The following is a 23,424-nucleotide window of genomic DNA, read 5'->3' on the forward strand; positions in this document are numbered from 1 at the left end:
CAGTGGCCGGATCTCAGCTCACTGGAAGCTCCGCCTCCCGGGTTTACGCCATTCTCCTGCCTCAGCCTCCCGAGTAGCTGGGACTACAGGCGCCCGCCACCTCACCCAGCTGGTTTTCTTTGTACTTTTTAGTAGAGAAGGGGTTTCACCGTGTTAGCCAGGATGGTCTTGATCTCCTGACCTCGTGATCCACCCGTCTCAGCCTCCCAAAGTGCTGGGATTACAGGCTTGGAATTTCTAGTTTAAAACTTTTCACAAAGAAAATTCTAAGTACAGATGGTTCACTGGAGAATTATATTTAACATTTAAGGAATAAATAATACCAATTGCACAAAACCTCCAGAAGACTGAAGAAAAGGAAAAATTTCTCAACTCATTCTATGAGGCCAGTCAATAAACAGATGTAAAACTTCATGACAAAAATTTGATAAATCAAATATAAAAATACACCAAAATAATAATATCATGATCAGGCCAGACGCGGTGGCTCACGTCTGTAATCCCAGCACTTTGGGAAGCCAAGGTGGGTGGATCACGAGGTCAGGAGTTCAAGACCAGCCTGACCAATATGCTGAAACCCCCTCTCTACTAAAAATATAAAAATTAGCCAGGCGTGGTGGCACGCGCCTGCAGTCTCAGCTACTCAGCAGACTGAGGCAGGAGAATCGCTTGAACCCTGGAGGCGGAGGTTGCAGTGAGCCAAGATCAAGTCACTGCATTCCAGCCTGGGTGACAGAGTGACACTTCATCTCAAAAAATAATAAATAAATAAATAATAATAATATCATGACAAAGCGGGGTTTACTCCAGGAATATAAGGTTGGTTTAACATTTGAAATCAATCATATTATTCACCATATTAACATACTAAAAACAACAAAAAAAATCTCAATAGATGCAGAAAAAGCATTTGATAAAATCCATCAACTATTCCTGATAAAAACTCACATCAAACTAGGAATAGAAAGAAATTCCCTACACCTGATGAAAGGTATCTTCAAAAAACCTACAGCTAACATCAGACTTATAGCTGACTTACAGACTTGTAGCTTTCAAAAAACCTACAGCTAACATGTAGACTTTCACCACTTCGATTCAACATTGCATTGGAGGCCCAGCATGGCAGCTTACACCTGTAATCCCAGCACTTTGAGAGGCTAAGGCAGGAAGATTGCTTGAAGCCAGGAGTTCCACATAGCCTGGACAACAAAGCAAGAGCCCATCTCTACAAAAAGAAAAAATACATAAAAAACATTGTAGTGGAAGTTCTAGCCAGGGCAATAAGGCAAGAAAAAGAAATAAGAGGCATCCAGGTTGGAGAAGAAGTAAAGCTGTCTTTATTTATAGACAATATGATTATATATAGAGAAAATCCTATAGAATTTATAAAAAGATGCTAACAGAATGAATAAGTAAGTTTAGCAAGATTACAAGATACAAGACCAATATACAAAAAGTAATTGTACTTCTATATACCAGCAACAATCACTGAGTTCTTTGAAAACATCAAGTATAACAGCATCAAATATAAGAAATACACAAATACATACACCTACTATGTACCCACCAAAAACTTTTTAATGAAATATGGATAAATCTGACAAAAGACGTGTAAGATCTCTGTTGGAGGTGGAGGTGCAAAAAAATAAAAATAAAGACGTGCAAGATCTGTACACTAGCTGGGAGTCAGTGTACAGATCTTGCACATTTTTAGATTTTTTTTAGAATTACAGATAAACCTGACAAAAGAGTGCAAGATCCGTACACCAATGCCCAGCTGGTATACATATTTTTCTTGCACATCTTTCATTAGATTTATCTGTAATCCTAGCACTTTGGGAGGCTGAGGCAGGTGGATCGCTTAAACTCAGGAGCTGGAGACCAGCCTGGGCAACATGGTGAAGAAATAACTCTACAAAAAATTAGCCAGATGTGGCAGCACACACTTGTAGTCCCAGCTAGTTGGGGCGCTGAGGCAGGAGGATCACTTGAGCCCAGGAGGTCAAGGCTGCAGAGAGCCAAGATCACACCACTGCACTCCAGCCTGGGTGACAAAGTGAGACCCTATCTCAAACAAACAAACAAAAAGATCTGTACACCAAAACTACATCACATCACTGAGAAAATGGATAGATTATTTAATTAAATGGAGAGATACACTGTGCTCATGGGTCTGAAAATGCAACATTATTATTAGGCTGATGAGTTTCTCCAAATTGATCTACACTCCCAATACAATCCCAGTGAAAATTCCAGAAGACTTTTTTTTTTTTTTTTTTGAGGCAGAGTCTTGCTCTGTCACCCAGGCTGGAGTGCAGTGGCCGGATCTCGGCTCACTGGAAGCTCCGCCTCCTGGGTTCACACCATTCTCCTGCCTCAGCCTCCTGAGTAGCTGGAACTACAGGTGCCTGTTACCACGCCCAGCTAATTTTTTTGTATATTTAGTAGAGAAGGGGTTTCACCGTGTTAGCCTGGATGGTCTCGATCTCCTGACCTCGTGATCCACCCGCCTTGGCCTCCCAAAGTGCTGGGATTACAGGCGTGAACCACCGCGCCTGGCCTCCAGAAGCCTTTTTAAAAAGAAACTGACAAGATAATTCTAAAATTTATATGGACATGCAAAAAACCTAAAATGGGCAATTTTGATCAAGAACAAAGTTTTTAAACATCATCTGATTTAAACATATATTACAGCTGGGCTCAATGGCTCACACCTATAATCCCAGCACTTTGGGAGGCCGAGGTGGGTGGATCATGAGGTCAGAAGTTCAAGATCAGCCTGGCCAACATAATGAAACTCCGTCTCTACTAAAAAATACAAAAAATTAGCTGGGCGTGGTGGTGGGCGCCTATAATCCCAGCTACTCGGGAGGCTGAGGCAAGAGAATTGCTTGAACCTGGGAGGCGGAGGTTGCAGTGAGCCAAGATTGCGCCATTGCAGTCCAGCAGGGCAACAGTGCAAGACTCCATCTGAAAATAAATAAATAAAAATAAAAATAAAAAATAAAATAAACATATATTACAAAGCTAGAGTTAGGCCAGGCGTGGTGGCTCACTCCTATAATCTCAGCAGCTTGGGAGGCTGAGGTAGGTGGATTGCTTGAGTCCAGGAGTTCGAGACCAGCCTGGGCAACATGGTGAAACCCCCATCTCCACTAAAATAATAAAGGGAAAAACAAAAACAAAAACAAAGAAACTAGCAGGCATGGTGGTCATGCCTATAGTCGTAGCTACTTGGGAGGCTGAAGTGGGAGATTCACCTGAGCACGGAAGGTCAAGGCTGCAGTGGGCCAAGACTGTACCACTGCACTCCAACTGAGCAACCACAATGAGACCCTGTCTCAAAAAAGAAAGCTATAGTTATCAAGACAGTGTGGAACTCATGTCAATATAGGCAAACAGATAAATGAGACCAAATTGTATAGAGAAGTAGACCTATAAACATGTGCTTAATTGATTTTCAACAAAGGTAAAATGGCAATTCAGTGTAGAAAGGATGGAAAAAATGTCCTAAAACAACTGGATATTCATATGCCCCAAAAAAAAAAAAAAAAAAAATCTATCCATAGCTCTCACAACGTAAGAAATAACCCTAGACCTAAATGTAAAACCTAAAATTATTAAACTTTTATAGCTGGGCACAGTGGCTCATGCCTGTAATCCCAGCACTTTGAGAGGCTGAGGCAGGCGGATCACCTGAGGTCAGGAGTTTGAGACCAGCCTGACCAACATGGTGAAACCCCATCTCTACTAAAAATACACAAATTATCCAGGCATGGTGGTGCACACCTGTAGTCTCAGCTACTTGGAAGGCTAAGGCAGAAGAATCGCTTGAACCTGGGAGAGGGAGGTTGCAGTGAGCCAAGATCATGTCACTGCACTCCAGCCCAGGTGAGACTCCGCCTCAAAAATTAAAAAATAAATAAAATTATGAATCTTTCAGAAGAAAACTTAGAAGAAAATCTTTCTCAGCTACAACACCAAAAACACAATCCATAAAAGAAACATTAATAAACCAGACTTCATCGAAATTAAGATCTGCTCTTTGAAAGACACTGCTAAGAGAATGAAAAAATAAGTTACAGACTGGGAGAGAATATTTGCAAATCACATATCTGAGAAAGAGCTTGTATGCAGAAAATATATATGTAAGAAAACAACACAGTTTTTTTTTTTTGTTTTTTGTTTGTTTGTTTGTTTGTTTTCAGATAGGGTCTCACTCTGTCACCCAGGCTAGAGTGTAGTGGCATGATCAAAGCTTACTGCAGCTTCAACCTCCCAGGCTCAAGCAATTCTCCTGCCTCAGCCTCCTGAATAACTGGGACTACAAGTGTGCACCACCACACCCAGATAATTTTTGCCACTTTTTAAAAATGGGGAAAAATATTAACACTTTACCAAAAAAACATGAATGGCAAATAAGCACACAAAAAATATTCAACATCATTAGTCATTAGGAAAATGCAAACCAAAACCACAATGAGACTCAATTAAACACCTATTACAATGTATAAAATTAAAAAGATTTGCCATACCAAGTGCTGGCAAGAATGTGGAGCAACTGGAAATTTGATACATTACTCACAGAAATGTAAAATGGTACAATCACTTTGAAAAACACTTGGGCAGTTTGATTAAAAGTTAAATATACCCATACAATATAGGCAGGGTGCAGTGGCTCACGCCCGTAATCCCAACACTTTGGGAGGCCAAAATGGGTAGATCACTGAGGTCAGGGGTTTGAGACCAGCCTGGCCAACATGGTGAAACCCTGTCTCTACTAAAAATACAAAAATTAGCTGGGGATGGTGGCAGGTGCCTGTAATCCCAGCTGCTTGGGAGACTGAGGTAAAAGAATCTCTTAAATCAGGAAGCAGAAGTTGCAGTGAGCCGAGATGGTGACAGCGCACTCCAGCCTAGGTGACACAGCGAGACTCTGTCTCAAAAAAATAAAAAATAAAATAAAACATACAATGTAACCCAGTTGTTCCACTCCCACATATTTACCCAGGAGAAATTAAAGTATATGCTATACAAAGACTTGTACACAAATGTTCCTAGCATCTTAATCTGTAATAACCAAAATCTGGAAGCAATCCAATATCCATTAACAGGTAAATGGATAAACAAATTATATCTATACAATAGAATACAACTTAGGAATGTTTAAAAGCCAGCTACTACAGGCTGGGTGCAGTGGCTCATGTCTGTAATCCCACCACTTTGGGAGGCCGAGGTGGACAGATCACCTGAGGTCAGGAGTTTGAGACCAGCCTGGCCAACATGGTGAAAACCCGTATCTACTTAAAAAAATACAAAAATTAGCTGGGCATGGTGGCGCATGCCTATAGTCCCAGCTACTTGGTAGGCTGAGGCACAAGAATCACTTGAACCCTGGAGGTCGAGGTTGTGGACAGCAAAAATAGCGCCACTGCACCCCAGCCTGAGCAACAGAGTGAGACTGCATCTCAAAAATAAAAACAAAAAAAGCAGCTACTAGCATATGTGATGACATGAATGGACATAAAAATATTATGCTAAGTAAAAGCAGCTAAACACAAAAGACTACATATTCCATGATTCCATATTAATGCAAAGTCTAGAAAATGCAAATTTATAGAGACAGCAGATCAATGGATGCCTAGGACTGGGGGTGGGAATAGGGATGACACACAGGAACTTTTGGATAAACGGGGACAAGGGAAGTTTTGGGGGTGACAGAAATGTTATCCAACTGTACTGCAGGAAAAAGGGGGAAAAAAAAAAAGAAATGTTATCAAACTGGATTGTAATAATGATTTACAACTCTAAGTATTTACTAAAACCACTGAATCATATGCTTAAAAGGAATGTTTTCTTATATAAATTATACCTCAATAAAGTTGTTAAAAAGAAATATGTGTGTAATATATGATTCAATTTATTTAAAAATTACAGACAATCTATAATGACTAAAAGCAGATCAATTTCCTACAGGAGGGGGTGAGAAGGACAGATTACAAAGGGGCAGAAGAAATGTTGGAGTTGATACATATATTCATTATCTTTTTATGGTGATGGTTTTATAGAGACAGATATAAATAAACTAACCAAATTGTATACTTTAAGCATGTACAGTTTATGATATGACAATTATACTTCAAAAAAGCTGCTTTCTAAAAGTATGGCGCCCACAGAAGAACAAGTATTCCATGTGGGTGGAGTGGAAAGGAGAAAGGAGTAACAAAAGAGCCATTCATGCACCCAAAAGCATATTTATAACGGTTGCACAATGTCCATTTTCCCCTCATTAGACAGACTGCTTTCATTTTTTTCATAAAATAAGTATCATCTCACCATTGTGTGCAAAGTTTTATTTAGAAACTATTGCTTTAGACAGATTCCCAGAAGTAGAAGAACAGTGTGACTATTTTAAAGTTAGGCAGACAGATTTTCATTTATTAAAATAATTTGTTTTAAAGAAAAAGCCTGTTTATCATTTTTAAAAAATTATGTACTGTATTTTTAAGGAAACAGAAACAGCAGACATGGAACAAATTATTTTATTTGAGAAACTATGAAGTAGGCTGGGCGTGGTGGCTCACGCCTGTAATCCAAGCACTTTGGGAGGCCAAGGCAGGTGGATCACCTGCGGTCAGGAGTTCAAGACCAGCCTGGCCAACATGATGAAACCCTGTCTCTACAAAAATACAAAAAATTAGCTGGGTATGATGGCGGGTGCCTGTAATCCCAGCTACTCGGGAGGCTGAGGCAGGAGAATCACTGGAACCCAGGAGGCAGAGGTTGCAGTGAGCTGAGATTGCACCACTGCACTCCAGCCTGGGCAATAAGAGCGAAACTCCATCTTTAAAAAATAAAATAAAATAAAAAAAGAAACTATGAAGTAATACTAAGAATGTTTAGGGGATAATAAAGGGTTGGGTGGAATTTCCTTGAGCAATTTTTTCTAGCACTGGATAGAAATCATAAAAACTAAACCAATTCTGAACAAACCATATGTCATATAATCACTGCCCAGGTGGATACATCTGTTTCTTCTTCAAGAAGTCTTATTCATAATGATGAAAGGTTTCGATTCATATTCTCTTTCTCCATCTCTCCAATTCTCTTCTCCTCTTCCTTCTTCCTTTCTCCTTGCCTCCACTCTGAGGCCACCCTCTCCAAATTAAGTAAGCCAGGCCCAGCAATTAATGTCATAATTAAAGATAACAAAACAAAACTCTCCATCACCATCTACTCCATTTTAAGTAGGAGTCTGTAAGGCCACACACAGGATGTTCACACTTACCTGGTCACATAATCACAATCCATATAGGGGTCCTCCTTGGTAAGGCACATGCTATCCTAGTATCTACTTAATATTAAATAACAATTTATAAAAATTCAGCTTTCAACACATTTTGATTTGAGACACAATGATATTGAAATAAAAACCCACCACTGTCACTAATAAAAATCCTACCAATGGAAAGGAATGTCTTCCTGCAGTAACAAAGCCAGTGGGGTCTAATGACACACCACATCCCAATTCTCAGCAACTAAAGCTGAGACTGGAGAATATGACAGGGTTTATCTTTATAGAAATTAATTAAAAGTTAGTCTTCTGAGAGTCTCCTTACAGAAAATAAGACCATCCACTAAATGGGAAAGAGAGGGATGACACCTGCGGTGTTAACAAGAGATGGTCAAGTTCTGCCAGTTAGTAAGGAGTTGTTAAGGGACCCACACCAAAATCCCCACCAACTCTTGCTTTGTAAGTGCTACAGACTGAATGTTTGTGTTCTCCCAAAATTTGTATGTTGAAATCTAGCTAACCCCCCTAGTGATGGTATTAGGAGGCAGGGCCTTTGGAAGGTAATTAGGTCATGAAGTTGGAGCCCTTGTGAATGTGATTAGGGCTCTTAGAAAATGGACCAGAGAGAGTTTGTCTTCCTCTTCCACCATGTGAGAACATAGCTAGAATGCAGTGTCTATGCAGACTGGCCCCTCACTAGACACCAAATCGGCCAGCACCTTCAGTTGGGATTTCCCAGCCTCCAAGCAACAGTGAGAAATAAATTTCTGTTGTTTATAAACCACCCAGTTTATGGTAGTCTGTTACAGCAGCCTGAATGAATTAAGACAATAAATTAGCTTACAAAGTAGCCAATAAACACAATTTCAAACTCACTGTACACAGCAAAAGCTAGATAAGTAGATTAAAGAATCAGAACTATTAGGAGATTAGAGGAGAAAATGGGTAGTCATGAAGGGAAAAAAAATAAGGAAAGGGTGTTGTGGTCCAAGAACTAACACAACAAAAACAAACAAACAAGTAAAAAAAAAAAAAAAAAAACCTGAAAAACAAACCCAAAACAACAAAACATGAAGGGAAACAGCACTGCTTAGGTTTCTGTCATCAGTTTCGTAAGGTTATCCCTCTGTTGCTGCCCACACCCCACACTCTATCTTCTGATAAGAGGTAAGCTCAGGCCTTACATGGAGCCAGCACAAGAGTTCTCAGTAAAAGAAGGCAGCAGACGGCTATCTGGGTGGTTGGCTCATTTATCCTCTAAGTCATTTATTTGTTTCACAGAAAGCCACTGGCTTGCTAAGGGTCAAAATGCCGTGTGTGATTATTGACTGGAAACAGGGAGCTGATGCTGTTAGAGAGAACACTTCAGTCTTCCTAAAGCCAAACCTTACACGCAGGAATACCTAAGTGGACTTTCATTTCCTGCACTCAAATAAAGCACTTTTTTCTCTGCCACATAGCAGGATTGGCAGCAATTAATTGTCAGAACTGCTTAAACTGTACACGTTCTTATAATGTACACAATTAATTGGCTGGACTACTTATACGGTACACATTCCAGGACCCAGTCAACAAGCCTCCGTGCTCCTCCTGCAAACAATTCAGAGGTTCATGGTGCAGAAAGGGTGCAATACCTAAACTAAGCAGGACAGGCTTGTCCCTCTTTAAGCTGAGAAAGGGGAATAAATTGATGACATTCCTTTCTACTTTTGGAATTGCAAAAGGTCCACAACATCTGCCTTTGGATTCAATATATGTATGTTTCCAAAAGAGTGAAAAATGCAGACTGACAATCCAAATGCCTTTGCAGCTCTGCAGGCATTTCAGGCAAGACAAAAGCAATTTATGATATAATTTCTCTCCACTTTGAATGCAGAGCTGCTTGACCTACCTTAGTGAAAACAGCACAAACTAGAAACTGGTGCTGCTAGCCAGTCATCCCTAATTAGAATGAGATCTGCAGTGCATACTTTTCTCTTCCCTTCCCTAGTGCATTAAGCAGAAGTTTGAACTCCCAAGTTCTCTCCGAAAAGAAATGCCAAGGCAATTCTAAATGCACAAGGCAATCTTACCACCTTTCCAGAGCTATACATGGCCTTCAGGGTAAGAAGCTAGCTCCTAAGCCTGATATAGGTCAAATATAACTTATCTGGATCTGAAGATTTCACTTTGCCCCATTTTTTTTTTTTTTTTTTTTTTTTTTTTTTAGCAATACTTGCAGTTCTCAATATGTAATGCCAAACTTTGTAATACCTCCATGCAACACTGCATGCAGCAAAAGCCCACTCCCACTCCTGGGGTTCATAGTTCAAATTCAACATTCCTTCCCTCATGTCTACCCACTCTCCATAATAGACCACAAAGGTCTTGAAATCCTATTCACTAGCAGCAACTTCTTGCCACTGCCCACTAATGGTAAACTAGAAGAAAGAACTCTCTATAGCCAACACATCCTCAGGATCTTCCTTCCAGCATACACCTGAATTCTGTAAGACCCAAGTTTGAATTTTCATCATCCTCCAGGAGACTGTCAGATCTAAATCTACCATATTTCTAACTTTACTGGTCCATTTCTAATTTCACTGGCCATAATTATCCTATAGTATGCTGGAGCTATTTTCTTTGCTGCCCCTTCCCGATGTCCTCTGCAAACCAATATTCTTCTACCTCCCTGTAAAATCCTCTTCTCCTTTGCCATCTTGCTGCCACTTCAACTCTCATTGCAGCTAGAATCTCCCAACTAACTCGTCACTCTTCCTATTTTACCAATGACTTTGACATCTGGCTTTCAAAAGTCCTCCTCATCCCAAGTCCTACCTGAACAGTAAGAAAGTTAAGATGACAGGCCAGGTGTGGTGGCTCACGCCTGCAATCCCAGCACTTTGTGAAGCCGAGGCAGGCAGATCACCTGAGGTCAGGAGTTCAATACCAGCCTGACCAACATGGAAAAACCCTGTCTATACTAAAAATACAAAAAATTATCTGGGCGTGATGGCACATGCCTGTAGTACCAGCTACTCAGGAGGCTGAGACAGAAGAATCGCTTCAACCCAGGAGGCGGAGGTTGCAGTGAGCCAAGATCGCGCCATTGCACTCCAGCCTGGGCAATAAGAGCAAAACTCCGTCTCAAAAAAAAAAAAAAAGGACTGAGTCCAAACAGAATCAGACTGCCTAGATTCAAATCTTGGTTCTACCATATACCTAGCTGTGTTGCCTTGGTCATGTTCCTTAACTTTTTTTTCCTGAATTTCCTCATTTATAAAACAGGAACAGGCGGGCGCAGTGGCTCATGCCTGTAATCCCAGCACTTTGGGAGGCAGAGGCAGGCGGATCACGAGGTCAGGAGATCGAGACCACCCTGGCCAACATGGTGAAACCCATCTCTACTAAAAATACAAAAAAAATTGCTGGGTGTGCTGGCACGCCCCTGTGGTACCAGCTACTCGGGAGGCTGAGGCAGTAAAATCACTTGAACCCGGGAGGCAGAGGTTGCAGTGAGCAGAGATCACGCCACTGCACTCCAGCCTGGCAACAGAGTGAGACTCCGTCTCAAAAAAAAAAAAGAAAAAAAAAAAGTAACAGTAATAGTAATTCACAGCATTTGTTGTATAGATTAAGAGTTAATACATGTAAAGGGTTCTGAATGGTACCTGGCATACAGTAAACACTCAGTAAACAACAGTTAATGCTGCTATCATCATCATCATCATCATGGTCACCATCATCATCATTAAAGACTACCTCAATGTCCACAGGGGTAACTCATTTAACATGTTCTTTGAGCTTGCTTGGTTCTTTGAGCTCCTTGCCTCCAATAAGCTTCTTCTCCACTCTACCCCAGCAACCCTCTTCGACAGCTCACCCTAGATTCCACCATCAGAACTTCTCCACCTCCAAAATCTTAAATTCAAATATTACATACTCTGACCACCACCTCCTATCCTTCCAGCACTCACAATTACCCATTCCTCCTACATGTGCTTCCCATCATGGTAACCTCTAAATGCAAAACTTGTCTACTTCTGTAGCACCTTCCTATCCTTGCCTCTTTCTATACTTTGTCCTACTATCTCTCAACCACTCTTTTTACAACAGCCTCAATTTCCATACCTCATTTTCCTTCTGTACAAACTACCTAGCAAAGTTCCTATCTTGAATGAATCAAATTATCAGGCTTTTCTTGACAGAGCTCCTGAGAGCCACTGAGGAGAATCACACAACTGTAAAGATCAGCACCACAGTTATAAATGCATGGTCTCCATCTTCAAGGCTACCCAGCAATCTTTCTATTTCCTTACCTAGTTTGCCATCTTCTATTCTTCACAATGGCTATTTTAGATCTTTACCCCACTCCCTAAACCTCTGATTTTTCTGTCTATGACCCACTCACCCCAATCTCACCTACCTCTGTTTCGACTCTTCATAAATGATCTATCACACTTAAGAATAAACAGGAATGAGATGAGAACTACAACAATTTCCTTCTACTCAGTATATAAACCCACCCTAGCTGTGTCCTACCCAATCCTTTCTCTCTGTCACAGCGAAGGAGGTATCCTGATTAAGACTAATATTGTACTCTGTGCTCAGTATTCTAACCCTCCTGCCCTATAAGGCAGTGGTTCTCAAAGCATGGTCCCTGGGCAGCAGCATTGGCACACTCCAGGAACTTTTTGGAAATGAAAATTCTCAGAACACACTCCAGACCTACTGAGTCAGAAACTGTGGAGTTGGGGCCCAGCAATCTTTTTTATTTCCATCTCCTCAGAGCAAGAAACAAAGACCAATTTATTTTTAACAAGGCCTCCAAGTGAGTCTGATGCATGCTAAAGTTTGAGAACCACAGCTCTAAGGGATTATTCGTTATTTATCCTTTTTCCTGTCTTTAATCTCTTTTTAGTACAATGGTTCTCTTGCCTGAAGAGCCTCCTATTTTACTAGGCCACATACAGTTGGCCCTTAAACAATACAGGCTTGAGCTGCGCAGGTCCACTTATGTGTGAATTTTCTTGTGAATCTGCCACCCGAGACAGTAAGACCAACTACTCCTCTTCCTCAGCCTACTCAACGTGAAGACAACAAGGATGCCTGTAAGATGATCCACTTCCACTTAATGAATACTAAATATATTTTCCCTTGGGATTTTCTTTTTCTTTTTCTTTTTTTTTTTTTTGGAGACAGAGTCTTGCTCTGTCACCCAGTCTGGAGTGTAGTGGTGCAATCTCAGCTCACTGCAACCTCCACCGCCTGGGTTCAAGCAATTCTCATGCCTCAGCCTCCCAAGTAGCTGGAATTACAGGTGTGTGCCACCTCGCCTGGCTAATTTTTGTGTTTTTAGTAGAGATGGGGTTTCATCATGTTGGCCAGGCTAGTCTTGAACTCCTGACCTCAAGTGATACACCTGCCTCAGCCTACCCCAATGCTGACATTACAGGCATAAGCTGCCATGCCGGCCCCCTATGATTTTCTTTTCTTTTCTTTTTTTTGAGACAGAGTCTCACTCTGTTGCCCAGGCTGGAGTGCAGTGGCGCAATCTCGGCTCACTGCAAGCTCCACCTCCCAGGTTCACGCCATTCTCCTGCCTCAGCCTCCCGAGTAGCTGGGACTACAGGCGCCTGCCACCACGACCAGCTAATTTTTTGTATTTTTAGTAAAGATGAGGTTTCACCATGTTAGCCAGGATGGTCTTGATCTCCTGACCTTGTGATCCACCCGCCTTGGCCCCCCAAAGTGCTGGGATTACAGGCATGAGCCACCGCAACCAGCCGATTTTCTTAATAACATTTTCTTTTCTCTAGTTTACTTTAAGAATACAGTATATAAGGCATATGACATACACAATATGTGCTAATCGATTGCTTATCTTGTTGGTAAGGCTTCCAGTCAACAGTAGGCTTTCAGTAGCTACATTTTGGGGGATTCAGAAGTTTATGCAAATTTTCAACTGCACAAGGGGTTGGCATCCCGTTCCCCACACTGTTCAAGGGTCAACTGTATATTCTCGCCCTTTCCAGTCTATTCACCACACAGCCACTATCCAATTATGTCATTCCCTACTTAAAACTCCCTAATGACTTCCCACTGATCTTCAGATAAAAATCAATTATTTTAATAAGGCCTCAAGGTTCTGCATACCTCTCAAGACTTCTCTTTCACCACCAGCTCTCTTTCTCCGTTTGCCCAGCAAGGCCAGTCTCTCTCAATTTCCTGAGCTTGCCATACTCTAGGGCACCTAACACATTTTGAAATTGTTATTTCCTCTGCCTGAAATATTCTTTCCCTGTTTCTTTTCCTAATTCCTACTTCAAATCTCAGCTTGAACTTTCCTTCTTTAAACTGGCCTATCCTGACACCTTAGTTGTTTTAGGTGCCTGTTGGATGCTTTCACAGCACTCTGTATTTACCCACTCGTTACCCGTATCAAGCTTATAATTATTTAATTATTAGAAATGTAATATTCCTTGCCAGAGTATAAGCCTTGTTATGGCAGAAATCATATTCATCTTATTTATTGTAATATCCTGAGTACCCAGCTTAGTATAGTACCTTGCAAGTAAATGCACAATGACTATGACTGAGCCTTTACAGACACTGTGGCTCTGTCCAGAATGGATTTTTACCATCATTAACCCCGCCCCAGTACAATCCTACACATCCTTCCAGAAATGTTAAAAATCTCTAAGAAGTCTTACCTGCACATACACACCACTTGCCTGCTCAAGTGAATCACTTCTTTGTGTTCTTACTGTATTGTGTACATAAGTATGTTAAAGGAATAATTACACACCACTGTAATACCTATCTTCATGTATCCGTCTCCACTAGATTATAAATTCCCTGAGGGCATGAACCATTCTTATTCACCTTTGTATCTCTAAGGCTTAGAAAAGTACCTGACATTGACAGTAGGTATCCATAAATGTTTATGGGCATATTAAATCTAGGATTGTTCTATAATATTTCACTAAAAAGTTTTTTTCTTATTATTAAATCTGGGTTCCAATTCTAGCTATGATGCATGATCACTGGCAAATTGTTTAACCTCTCTGGGCCTCAGTTTTCTCACCAGGTAAACAGGGCTAATAATACCTACTTGGAAATATTGCTATGAAAATTAAACAAAATGACACAGCGCAACAATTAGTATACAGAGTGCCTGGCATGTGGTAGCCCACTCTGGCTTCAACTTGATAGAGACAACTAGGACAAAACAAATACGAAAATAAGTTACAGCAATCAAGGAAGACTGAGCAGAGAATGAGTCATTCCTTTTAATCATTTTCTCAAGGAGATCAACAATGAAGAAACATAATAAACAGAATAAACTCTACTGGTGGTAGCTCCCTTGGCATATACAGCTTGGTGAGAATTCACTTCAGAGACCTCTTGGCTAATGGCCACATCCTGCTCCACAGCCCAGCAGGTCAGATCTTCATCTGTGGTACCAGGCATGGTTAATTCTGACTGGAATAAATACTACCTCATAAAGAATGTGTTTACAGGCGAGAGATGGAGGAGGAGAACTTGACTGTAACCACATCAATAAACTGTTTTGCAATCTGGCAGAAAACACTGCAGAATGGTTGGTGGATGCTAATAGCCACACAACTATACTTACCTGTAGCCAAGAACCAGCTTAGACTAGATAATGAGCAGCTTTCTGCATTTACCAAAACAATGGTCAGACCTACATAGAATGAACATCTCTAGGGTCAAATTACCCTTCGTACATCTGGGCAGCACCAACGAAGCTGACACCAAGCAGCTTTATATATACATTCCTCAGCCTACGAGTACTGCCCGCAAGCATCAGCTTCATTGTTCATGTATACCAAATATAAGAGCAGATTTAACCATTTCTCTGCTCCTTATTCATAGCATGCTTACCTCTGCAGAGCCACTGGTAGTCAGACCACCTAATTCGCTGGAGTCATTCACTTTAGAATGCTGTGTTACTATAGGTGTAACTACTTCACTGGGACTACCTCTCTTCTGAAGCTTCCTGATTAAGTTCTGCTGGTCACTGGAAGATACAGCAGGTCTGAGTGCAGCTCTGGGTGGGCTGTGCCTCCAAGATGCCCAGTTCCAACCTAGCCCCAGAAGATGTGGTACATCATCTTCAGGTAGAAAGCCCAAATCATCTGCAGTGTGGAATTTTTTTAAAAACACCAGCATGGAATTGGAGGAGTGTGTCCTAAAAGCCCGGCAGCTCTGGGGCCTGCTGCAGTCTGCCTGAATGCACATCCCTTCTAGCCACCAAAAGACATGGCAGGCAGAGTCCTGGCAGCAGGCAGCCCAACATGACTGGAGAGAGGGGGTTCCTTCAAGAAGCCAGAGGTGATTTTCTCCCCCAGATCTCAGGCCAACTCCAAATTGTGTCTTCCCCTGCTGGCACCTGCTCTCACTGGCATCTAAAAACAAAGAATGAAAACATTTTCAGATGAAATAAAAACAGAGACTAGTGCTCCATAAAGAGCCCTGAGTACTAACATTTGAGGCTATTTCGAAGACAAGTTTTTAAGAGGGTGAGAAAGCCATCTAGTGAGTGGAGCAAAGGAAGTGAAAGAGAGTGTTTTTTGTCTTCGGAAATTTTAGGTTCTAGAAATACTGCTCCACATTCATTAATGGTTCCCTTTCTCAATGAGTTCCTGCCATGGAGACCCTTTACACAGAATTTCAGTTCATAAACAGGAAAAAAAAAAAAGAGGTATTCTGATGGAAGCATATGCAGGGAAGTGGCAAGTTGGGAGGAAAGGGGCAGAGTCCCAATACCTGATGATCTCCCACTGACCTCCAAGGTATTTCTCAGGGACGATGTGAGAACTGTGGGACCAGAAGAACAGGTAGCTGAACAAGTGGAATATTTTCCCCAGCAAATTGCCAGCAACACAGACTGAGTACTCTGAACCTCATGCAGGTTATAGGCACATTCATTCTTTAACCAATCATTTGCCAAAGTCAAATGGTTTTGCATATCATAGTATCAGCCAGAGTAGTAGTCAAGATTACCAAAACTTTTAAACATGAGAGCAATTCTGCTAGAAAGAACCTCCTAATGACAAGTCATGTCATGATAAGAAATAATGGAACATAAACACAACAGTGACATGCTATGGGTAACCTAGATAATATAGTCCAAAATTCTGGCTAATGCTGCTTATGGATAAACTTTGGACTGTTTTAATTACTTCAGGTATGGCATTGATTTTTCTGAAATAGTATCTCACCTCTGTTTTCTTAGATGAAATCAAAATTTGTTCTAAATGAACGTGATTATGTGAGTTCATTTTAAAGTACTGGCTCTATTGGTGTCTATTACCAGTTATTGTCAGGATTATATAGAAACAGAGCCAGGGTGAGGCAAGAGAGGTGCCTCAGGCACAACATTTAAGGAGGTGCTCACTTTCAGAGTCATTCCAGTGCAGGGTTGGCTCACAGGACCTTCATAGTGAGTGTCTCTTTAAATTCTGTGCTCTGGGCACCTCTCTCCTTACCCTAGTCCTGGCCCTGGGGTTATAACATAAAATATATGTTAAAATTACATAGAAAAAATATGCAATAGAATCAAAACACTGAAGATATGGATAATCATGTCTGCATGTACACACAACTGAAAAGAGCTCTAACGAAAGCAACTGACAATCAGCCAAAGCCAATCTGACGCCCACAGAACACTTACTAAATATCCAACAGACTAAATGTGGAAACTAATCAACTGAAAGAGAAAAGGAAGATAAAGGCAAGCTTCTAGACTATTGAGTCAGGAGCACTATGGAAGCCAGCACTGGCACCAACCTACCACCAGACCAGGCAATTTAGAAGGCCACAGAAAACAGAACTTCCTTTAAAAAAGATGAAGAAATAGCAACCACGAAAAAAAAAATTAAGCTACCAAGAGATACAGAAATACCCCCTCATTTTTATTCACCTTTCCACACAGGCGCCAATAGTAAAAATCTTGGTAATAGCTAACTGAGTGAATAGACTTTGTTGAAATCAAATTGTTAGATCAGTAACTACTATTTTTTACCTTTATCTCAACTTTCCCTCATTCTTCTCATAATAATTTTCTCATACTTAAGAGGTCAACACAGATGAAAACTATCTGTACTTTTTTGTAAGTTGATATATTATTTAATTTTTAAAAATGCAATGCAACTTCCACTTCTGCTCTTGAAGAAGGAATTGCTATGGGGCTTGCCTTCCCACCATGAGTAACTAGAAAACTAGACAAAATATATAAAGCTACTGTTTTTAGACACTGGACAACATACAGTGCAGGCCTGTGATCCCTGAGAGAAAGGAAACAAACCAGGTGAGCTCTATGAATCCCTTGGCTTTCTGCTGGAGGCATGCTCCAGACTGTGGCACAGGTGAGGAGAAGGCAAGCATAATAGGACAGCTGCTAAATTGGGTGGACAGAGTTCAGGGTGACTGGTAGCTAGAATGTTTTAACAAAGTACCAGAAAGGAGGAAGCTACACAGTGAAAGAGCTCCAGAAATCTGAACAGTAGTCACCTTCAGTTTTGGCTGAATACTGATTTACCAAGGTATAGGTTGAAACTGCATAAGGGAAATTAGAAAATATTTTGAACTGAATGAAAATAACACAATATATAAAAATTTGTGAGATGCAGTTAAAGCAATGTCTAGAGGGACATTCATAATTTTAAATGCTTATTTCATAGAAGAAAAGTCTATAAAATCAATGATTTAGAGAGACACATGGAGAAAATGACATGTGATGACAGAGGCAGAGACTGGAGTAATACAGCTGCAAGCCAAGGAAAGCCAAGGATTGACAGAGACCACTAGAAGCTAGGGGGAGGCAAGGAAGGAATTCTACCTCCAGTCTCCAAAGATATCAACCCTTCTAACACCTTGATTTTGGATTTCTAGCCTCCAGAACTATTAGCATACACAGGGTTATCTGCCTTTATCTGGGAGACAGTTCAGGAGACAGATGGCCCAGATCCAGGGACCACTGACATCTGGGGATGTGGCTGTGGCCTGTACCCAGCTTGAACGGGGATACCCTAATACACTTAACAGGATGTGTACAGCCATGTGATGCTGGAAACTATGGGAATCTTATGTCTGTGGGCTTCTCTCTTTCAAACCAAAACTAATCATCCAACTGCAGCAAGGAGTAGAGCCTGGATGGAGGCGTCAGAATTGCGTCAGGTACCTCTGCAGTCCCAGAGAACTGGTTTGAAACAAAGATCTTAACTCTAGAGCAAAATACTCTGACGTTCTGCAAGAGCAAACAAAAAGCATCATGATAGAAAGAGGCCTGGATTGAGAGGGAGGAGGCTCCACAGAGACGCAGTGCTATAAATGCAAAGAATGTGGGAAAGTACAATTTGAATACAACTCTTCCTCTTTTTAGCCACCAGAGCAATCATACTAGTGAGAAACCACATAAATATAAAGAATGTGGAATAGTCTTTATGAGCAGACTATCCCACTATCACCCCTTTCAAATCATCATAAACTCACATAGGCGAGCAACTTTATAGATGTATTGAATGTGGCAAATTCCTCAAGTACTCAACATTTACTAATCATCAGAGAATTTATTCTAGAGAGAAATACCATAAATGCAATAAATGTGAAAAAGCTTTCAGAAAAAAACTGTCCTTTCTTTTTTTTTTTTGAGACGGAGTCTCGCTTTGTCGCCCAGACTGGAGTGCAGTGGCACGATCTCGGCTCATTGCAAGCTCCGCCTCCTGGGTTCAGGCCATTCTCCTGCCTCAGCCTCCGAGTAGCTGGGACTACAGGCACGCACCACCACGCCAGGCTAATTTTTTGTATTTTTAGTAGAGATGGGGTTTCACCGTGTTAGCCAGGATGGTCTCGATCTCCTGACCTTGTGATCTGCCTGCCTCGGCCTCCCAAAGTGCTGGGATTACAGGCGTGAGCCACCGCGCCCGGCTTTTTTTTTTTTTTTTTTTTTTTTGAGAGGGAGTCTCTGTCACTGCAGAGCAAGGCGTGAGCCACCACGCGTAGCCAAAACTGTCCTTTCAAGTCATCAGAGAATTCATACAGTCAGGAACTCTACAAACATGACTGTGGGAAACTTTGTTCAGAAGGCAGTCCTTACTCATCAGGAGAGAAAACACAGTAGAGATAAGCCTTTTAGAAACACACATTTATTTATTTAGAGACAGGGTCCCGTTCTACTGCCCAGGCTGGAGTGCAGTGGCACATCACAGCTCAGTGCAGCCTTGACCTTCGGGCTCAAGCGATCCTCCTGCCTCAGCCTCCCAAGATGCTAGGACTACAGGTGAGCATCACCATGTCTAGCTAATTTTTTTAACTTTTTGTCAGAGATGGGGTCTCCCTGTGTTGCCCAGGCTGCTCTTAAACTCCTAGGCTCAAGCAATCCCCGGACCTTCGCTTCCCAAAGTGTTGGGATTACAGGTGTGAGTCACCACGCCTGGCTGAGAAAAGCCTTTTAAATGTAAGGAATGTGGGAAAGCTTTCAGAGATAACTCAACTGTGTTGGAGCAGCAGAAAAACCATCTTTGTGAAAAAGTACATTGGTGTAATAAATACAGAAAAGCCTTTAGTAACAGTTTGACTCTTATTAGTCATCAAAGATTTCATACAGGAGATAAACTCTATCACCATATTAAATGTGAAATATTTCTCAGGTATAGGAAGATGTGCTGGGCAAATCTCCTTTGCTGGGCATCAGAAAACTCATAGTGGAAATAAACCCTATCAGGACAATGACTGTAGGAAAGCCTTTACAAAGAGCTCAACTCTTACTGCACATCAAGGAATTCATACTGAGGGGAAAACAACAAAAAACAAAAAACCTTTCACTATAAGAAATATGGGAAAGCTTTCAGGTACAGCCAAGGCCTTGCTGAAAATCAGAAAATCCATCTTATGAATGTAAGGAATGTGGGAAGCTTTTTCCCAAAGTTCAGCCCTTAAACAACATAAGAAAATTTATAACAAAGTCATCAAGCCAGGCATGGTGGCTCATGCCTATAATACCAGGACTTTGGTAAGATGAGGTGGGAGGACGACTTGAGCCCAGGAGTTCAAGACCAGACTGGGCAACACAGTGAGACCCCATCTCTATAAAAGATAAAAATTAAAAATTTTAAAAAGAATGAGTCATGAAATGTAGTTAGTGTGGTAAACATGCAAAAGTAGTTTATTTCTTCTGACATCAAAGAGGAGATATTTAATAAGTGCACCTCTATCTAGAAACCTTCTCACTTGTAAGAATGTTCACCATAATATGGTTTCTATTAGTGAAATAGCTGAAGAATCTAAATGTCTGTCAGTATGGAAATAGTTACTATAGAATACTATGTACCATTTGAAAGAAATGGCATAGAATTTTATATAGTCACAGAAATATCCCCCTTGATGACTTAAGTGAAAAACACAAGTTGCAGAAAATCTATATATTATGTTCTTATTTATATTTTTAACAATGAAGCTATTTTTGTTTGTCTACATATATTACCTGGATTCAAAAAGATCTAAGCCAGGTGTGGTGGCTCATGCCTGTAATCCCAGCACTTTGGGAGGCTGAGGCGGATGGATCACTTGAGGTTAGGAGTTCAAGACCAGCCTGTCCAACATGGTAAAACTCCGTCTCTACCAAAAATACAAAAATTAGCCAGGTGTGGTGGTGCACATCTGTAATCCCAGCTACTCAGGAGGTTGAGGCAGGAGAACTGCTGGAAATGGGAGGGGGAGGTTGCAGTGAGCCAAGATCATGCCACTGCACTCCAGCCTGGGCAATAGAGCAAGACTCTGTCTCGAAAAAATAAATAAAATAAAATAAAAAGATCTGGAAAAATAAAAGACAAACTTTGACCAAAAAAAAAAAAAAAAAATTCAATGATCTTTGCTTCCATCATAAAATCCGGGAAAAAAAAGAGTAAAGTAAACCCCAAAGTAAGTAAAGGAAAGAAATGATAAAGATAAGAGTAATCAAACAAAAAACAATAGAGAAAAATCAATGAAACAAAAATCTGGTTGTTCAAAAGATCAGTAAAGCTGATAAAGCTCTAGTCCAACTGACCACACGAAAAAAAAAAGGAGCAGTCAAGTTACCAGAATCAAGAATGAAAGAAGGGGCCAGGTGCAGTGGCTCATGCCTGTCATCCCAGCCTTTGGGAGGCCAAGGCAGGCAGATCACTTGAGGTTAGGAGTTCAAGACGAGCCTGGCCAACATGGTGAAATCCCACCTCTACTAAAAATACAAAAATTAACTGGGCATAGTGGTGTGTGCCTGTAATTCCAGCTACTTGGGAGGCTGAGGCAGGAGAATTGCTTGAACCCAGGAGGTGGAGGTTGCAGTGAGCTGAGATCACACCACTGTACTCCAGCCTGGGTAACAGGATGAGACTCCAACTCAAAAAAAAAAAAAAAGAATGAAAGAAGGGATATTACTACAGATTCAGTAAACCAGGGGGCAATATAGAACAGGGACCAATTTAGACTGCTGCCTGTTTTTGTAAATAAATTTTTTATTGGAACTCATTTATGTATGTGTTATCTATAGTTGCCTTTGCTCTACCATGGCAGAGTTAAGTAGTTGTAATACAACTTACAGCCCACAAAGCCTAAAATATTTACCATCTGGCCCTTTAAGAAAAAGCTTGCCAACCTCTAGTCTAAGAGAATGTACCTTTGTTTGATTCACTATTTACTACTGAGTAGAGCCTAAATTTAGATGTTAATGTATAGAATATTGATAAGTTATAAATGATTTTGATTTTTATATATATATCATATACATATATATTTTTTTTTCTGTCCTGTATAAAATATAACCTCTGGCTGCACATGATGGCTCACTCCCATACACTTTGGAAAGCTGAGACAGGAGAATTGTTTGAGCTCAGAAGTTTGAGACCAGCCCGGGCAACATAGCAAGACCTCGTCTTTACCAAAAACTTAAAAAATCAGCCAGGTGTGGCGGTGTGCACTTGCAGTCCCAGCTACTCAGGAGGCTGAGGCAATAGGATTGCTTGAGCTTGGAAGATACTGGCTGCATTAAGCTATGATGATGCCATCACACTCCAGCCTGGGAGACAGTAAGATCCTGTCTCAAAAAAATAAAACAAAACAAAAATAATATACATAACTTCCAATGTTTTAGTTTCAGTGCTCTGTAAGATATTAATATTTCACATCTAATTTACAAACTTATTTCATCATTCTTTTCCTGACTGACAACATAAATTTGTGTTTCTCAAAAGCAGTTTTATTGCCCACTGATTCCCTCATTCATGAGTTAAATCTCGGACAAACATTTCCTTTATATTTGTGAGAGTGATGTCTTTAACATTTTGAAATTTATATACTCAAACACACAAGGTTCACATTCACTTACAGAGGCCACAAAACATAGAATTCCCAAATTTCAGGGAAAGAAAGATTTTTTAAATATATTTAGTTCAATTCCCATCTGGAGCTAAAATCCCCTCTAAAACAATTCAAAGTATTTTCCAGTCTTTTAAATTACCTCCTGTAGTTGAGAATTCATTAACAAGGCAGGCCATTCTACCTTTGTATATTCTATTCTATTAGTTCTTCCTGGGGTAATGGTTAAGTGAATTATGGCATAGCAACTTAACAACTATCATTAAAAGATCATTATAAAGACCAGGTAGCAAGATGGAAAATTGTTTACAATGTAACCCTAAGAGTAAAAAGCTAAATATAAAAGTGCACACATAGTCGGGTTAACAACCAAAATGTCTATAAATGGGCAAGAGATGAAAGTAAACATACACGAAATTAACAGACATTTACTGTGTTAGAAAGTATGATCCATGCTAGAGATAAAAAACACTTACAGGCCGGGCGCGGTGGCTCAAGCCTGTAATCCCAGCACTTCGGGAGGCCGAGACGGGCAGATCACAAGGTCAGGAGATCAAGACCATCCTGGCTAATAAGGTGAAACCCCGTCTCTACTAAAAAAATACAAAAAATTAGCCAGGTGTGGTGGCGGGCGCCTGTAGTCCCAGCTACTCGGGAGGCTGAGGCAGGAGAACGGCGTGAACCCGAGAGGCGGAGCTTGCAGTGAGCTGAGATCTGGCCACTGCACTCCAGCCTGGGCAACAGAACGAGACTCCATCTCAAGAAAAAAA

General features: G+C 40.9%; 1 protein-coding gene across 1 annotated transcript in view; it reads right to left on the reverse strand.

The window, feature by feature from the left end:
- The window catches only part of KIAA0319L (KIAA0319-like ortholog), a 172,179-nt gene that overhangs the window by 96,305 nt on the left and 52,450 nt on the right, over positions 1-23,424 (reverse strand). The window contains exon 3 of the mRNA XM_011995624.1: positions 15,182-15,705. Coding sequence (XP_011851014.1) covers positions 15,182-15,705 — 524 coding nt within the window. The remainder of the gene's footprint in view (positions 1-15,181; positions 15,706-23,424) is intronic.

The sequence above is a fragment of the Mandrillus leucophaeus genome, unplaced genomic scaffold (genome assembly GCF_000951045.1).
Source record: "Mandrillus leucophaeus isolate KB7577 unplaced genomic scaffold, Mleu.le_1.0 Scaffold493, whole genome shotgun sequence".
Taxonomy (NCBI): Eukaryota; Metazoa; Chordata; class Mammalia; order Primates; family Cercopithecidae; genus Mandrillus; species Mandrillus leucophaeus.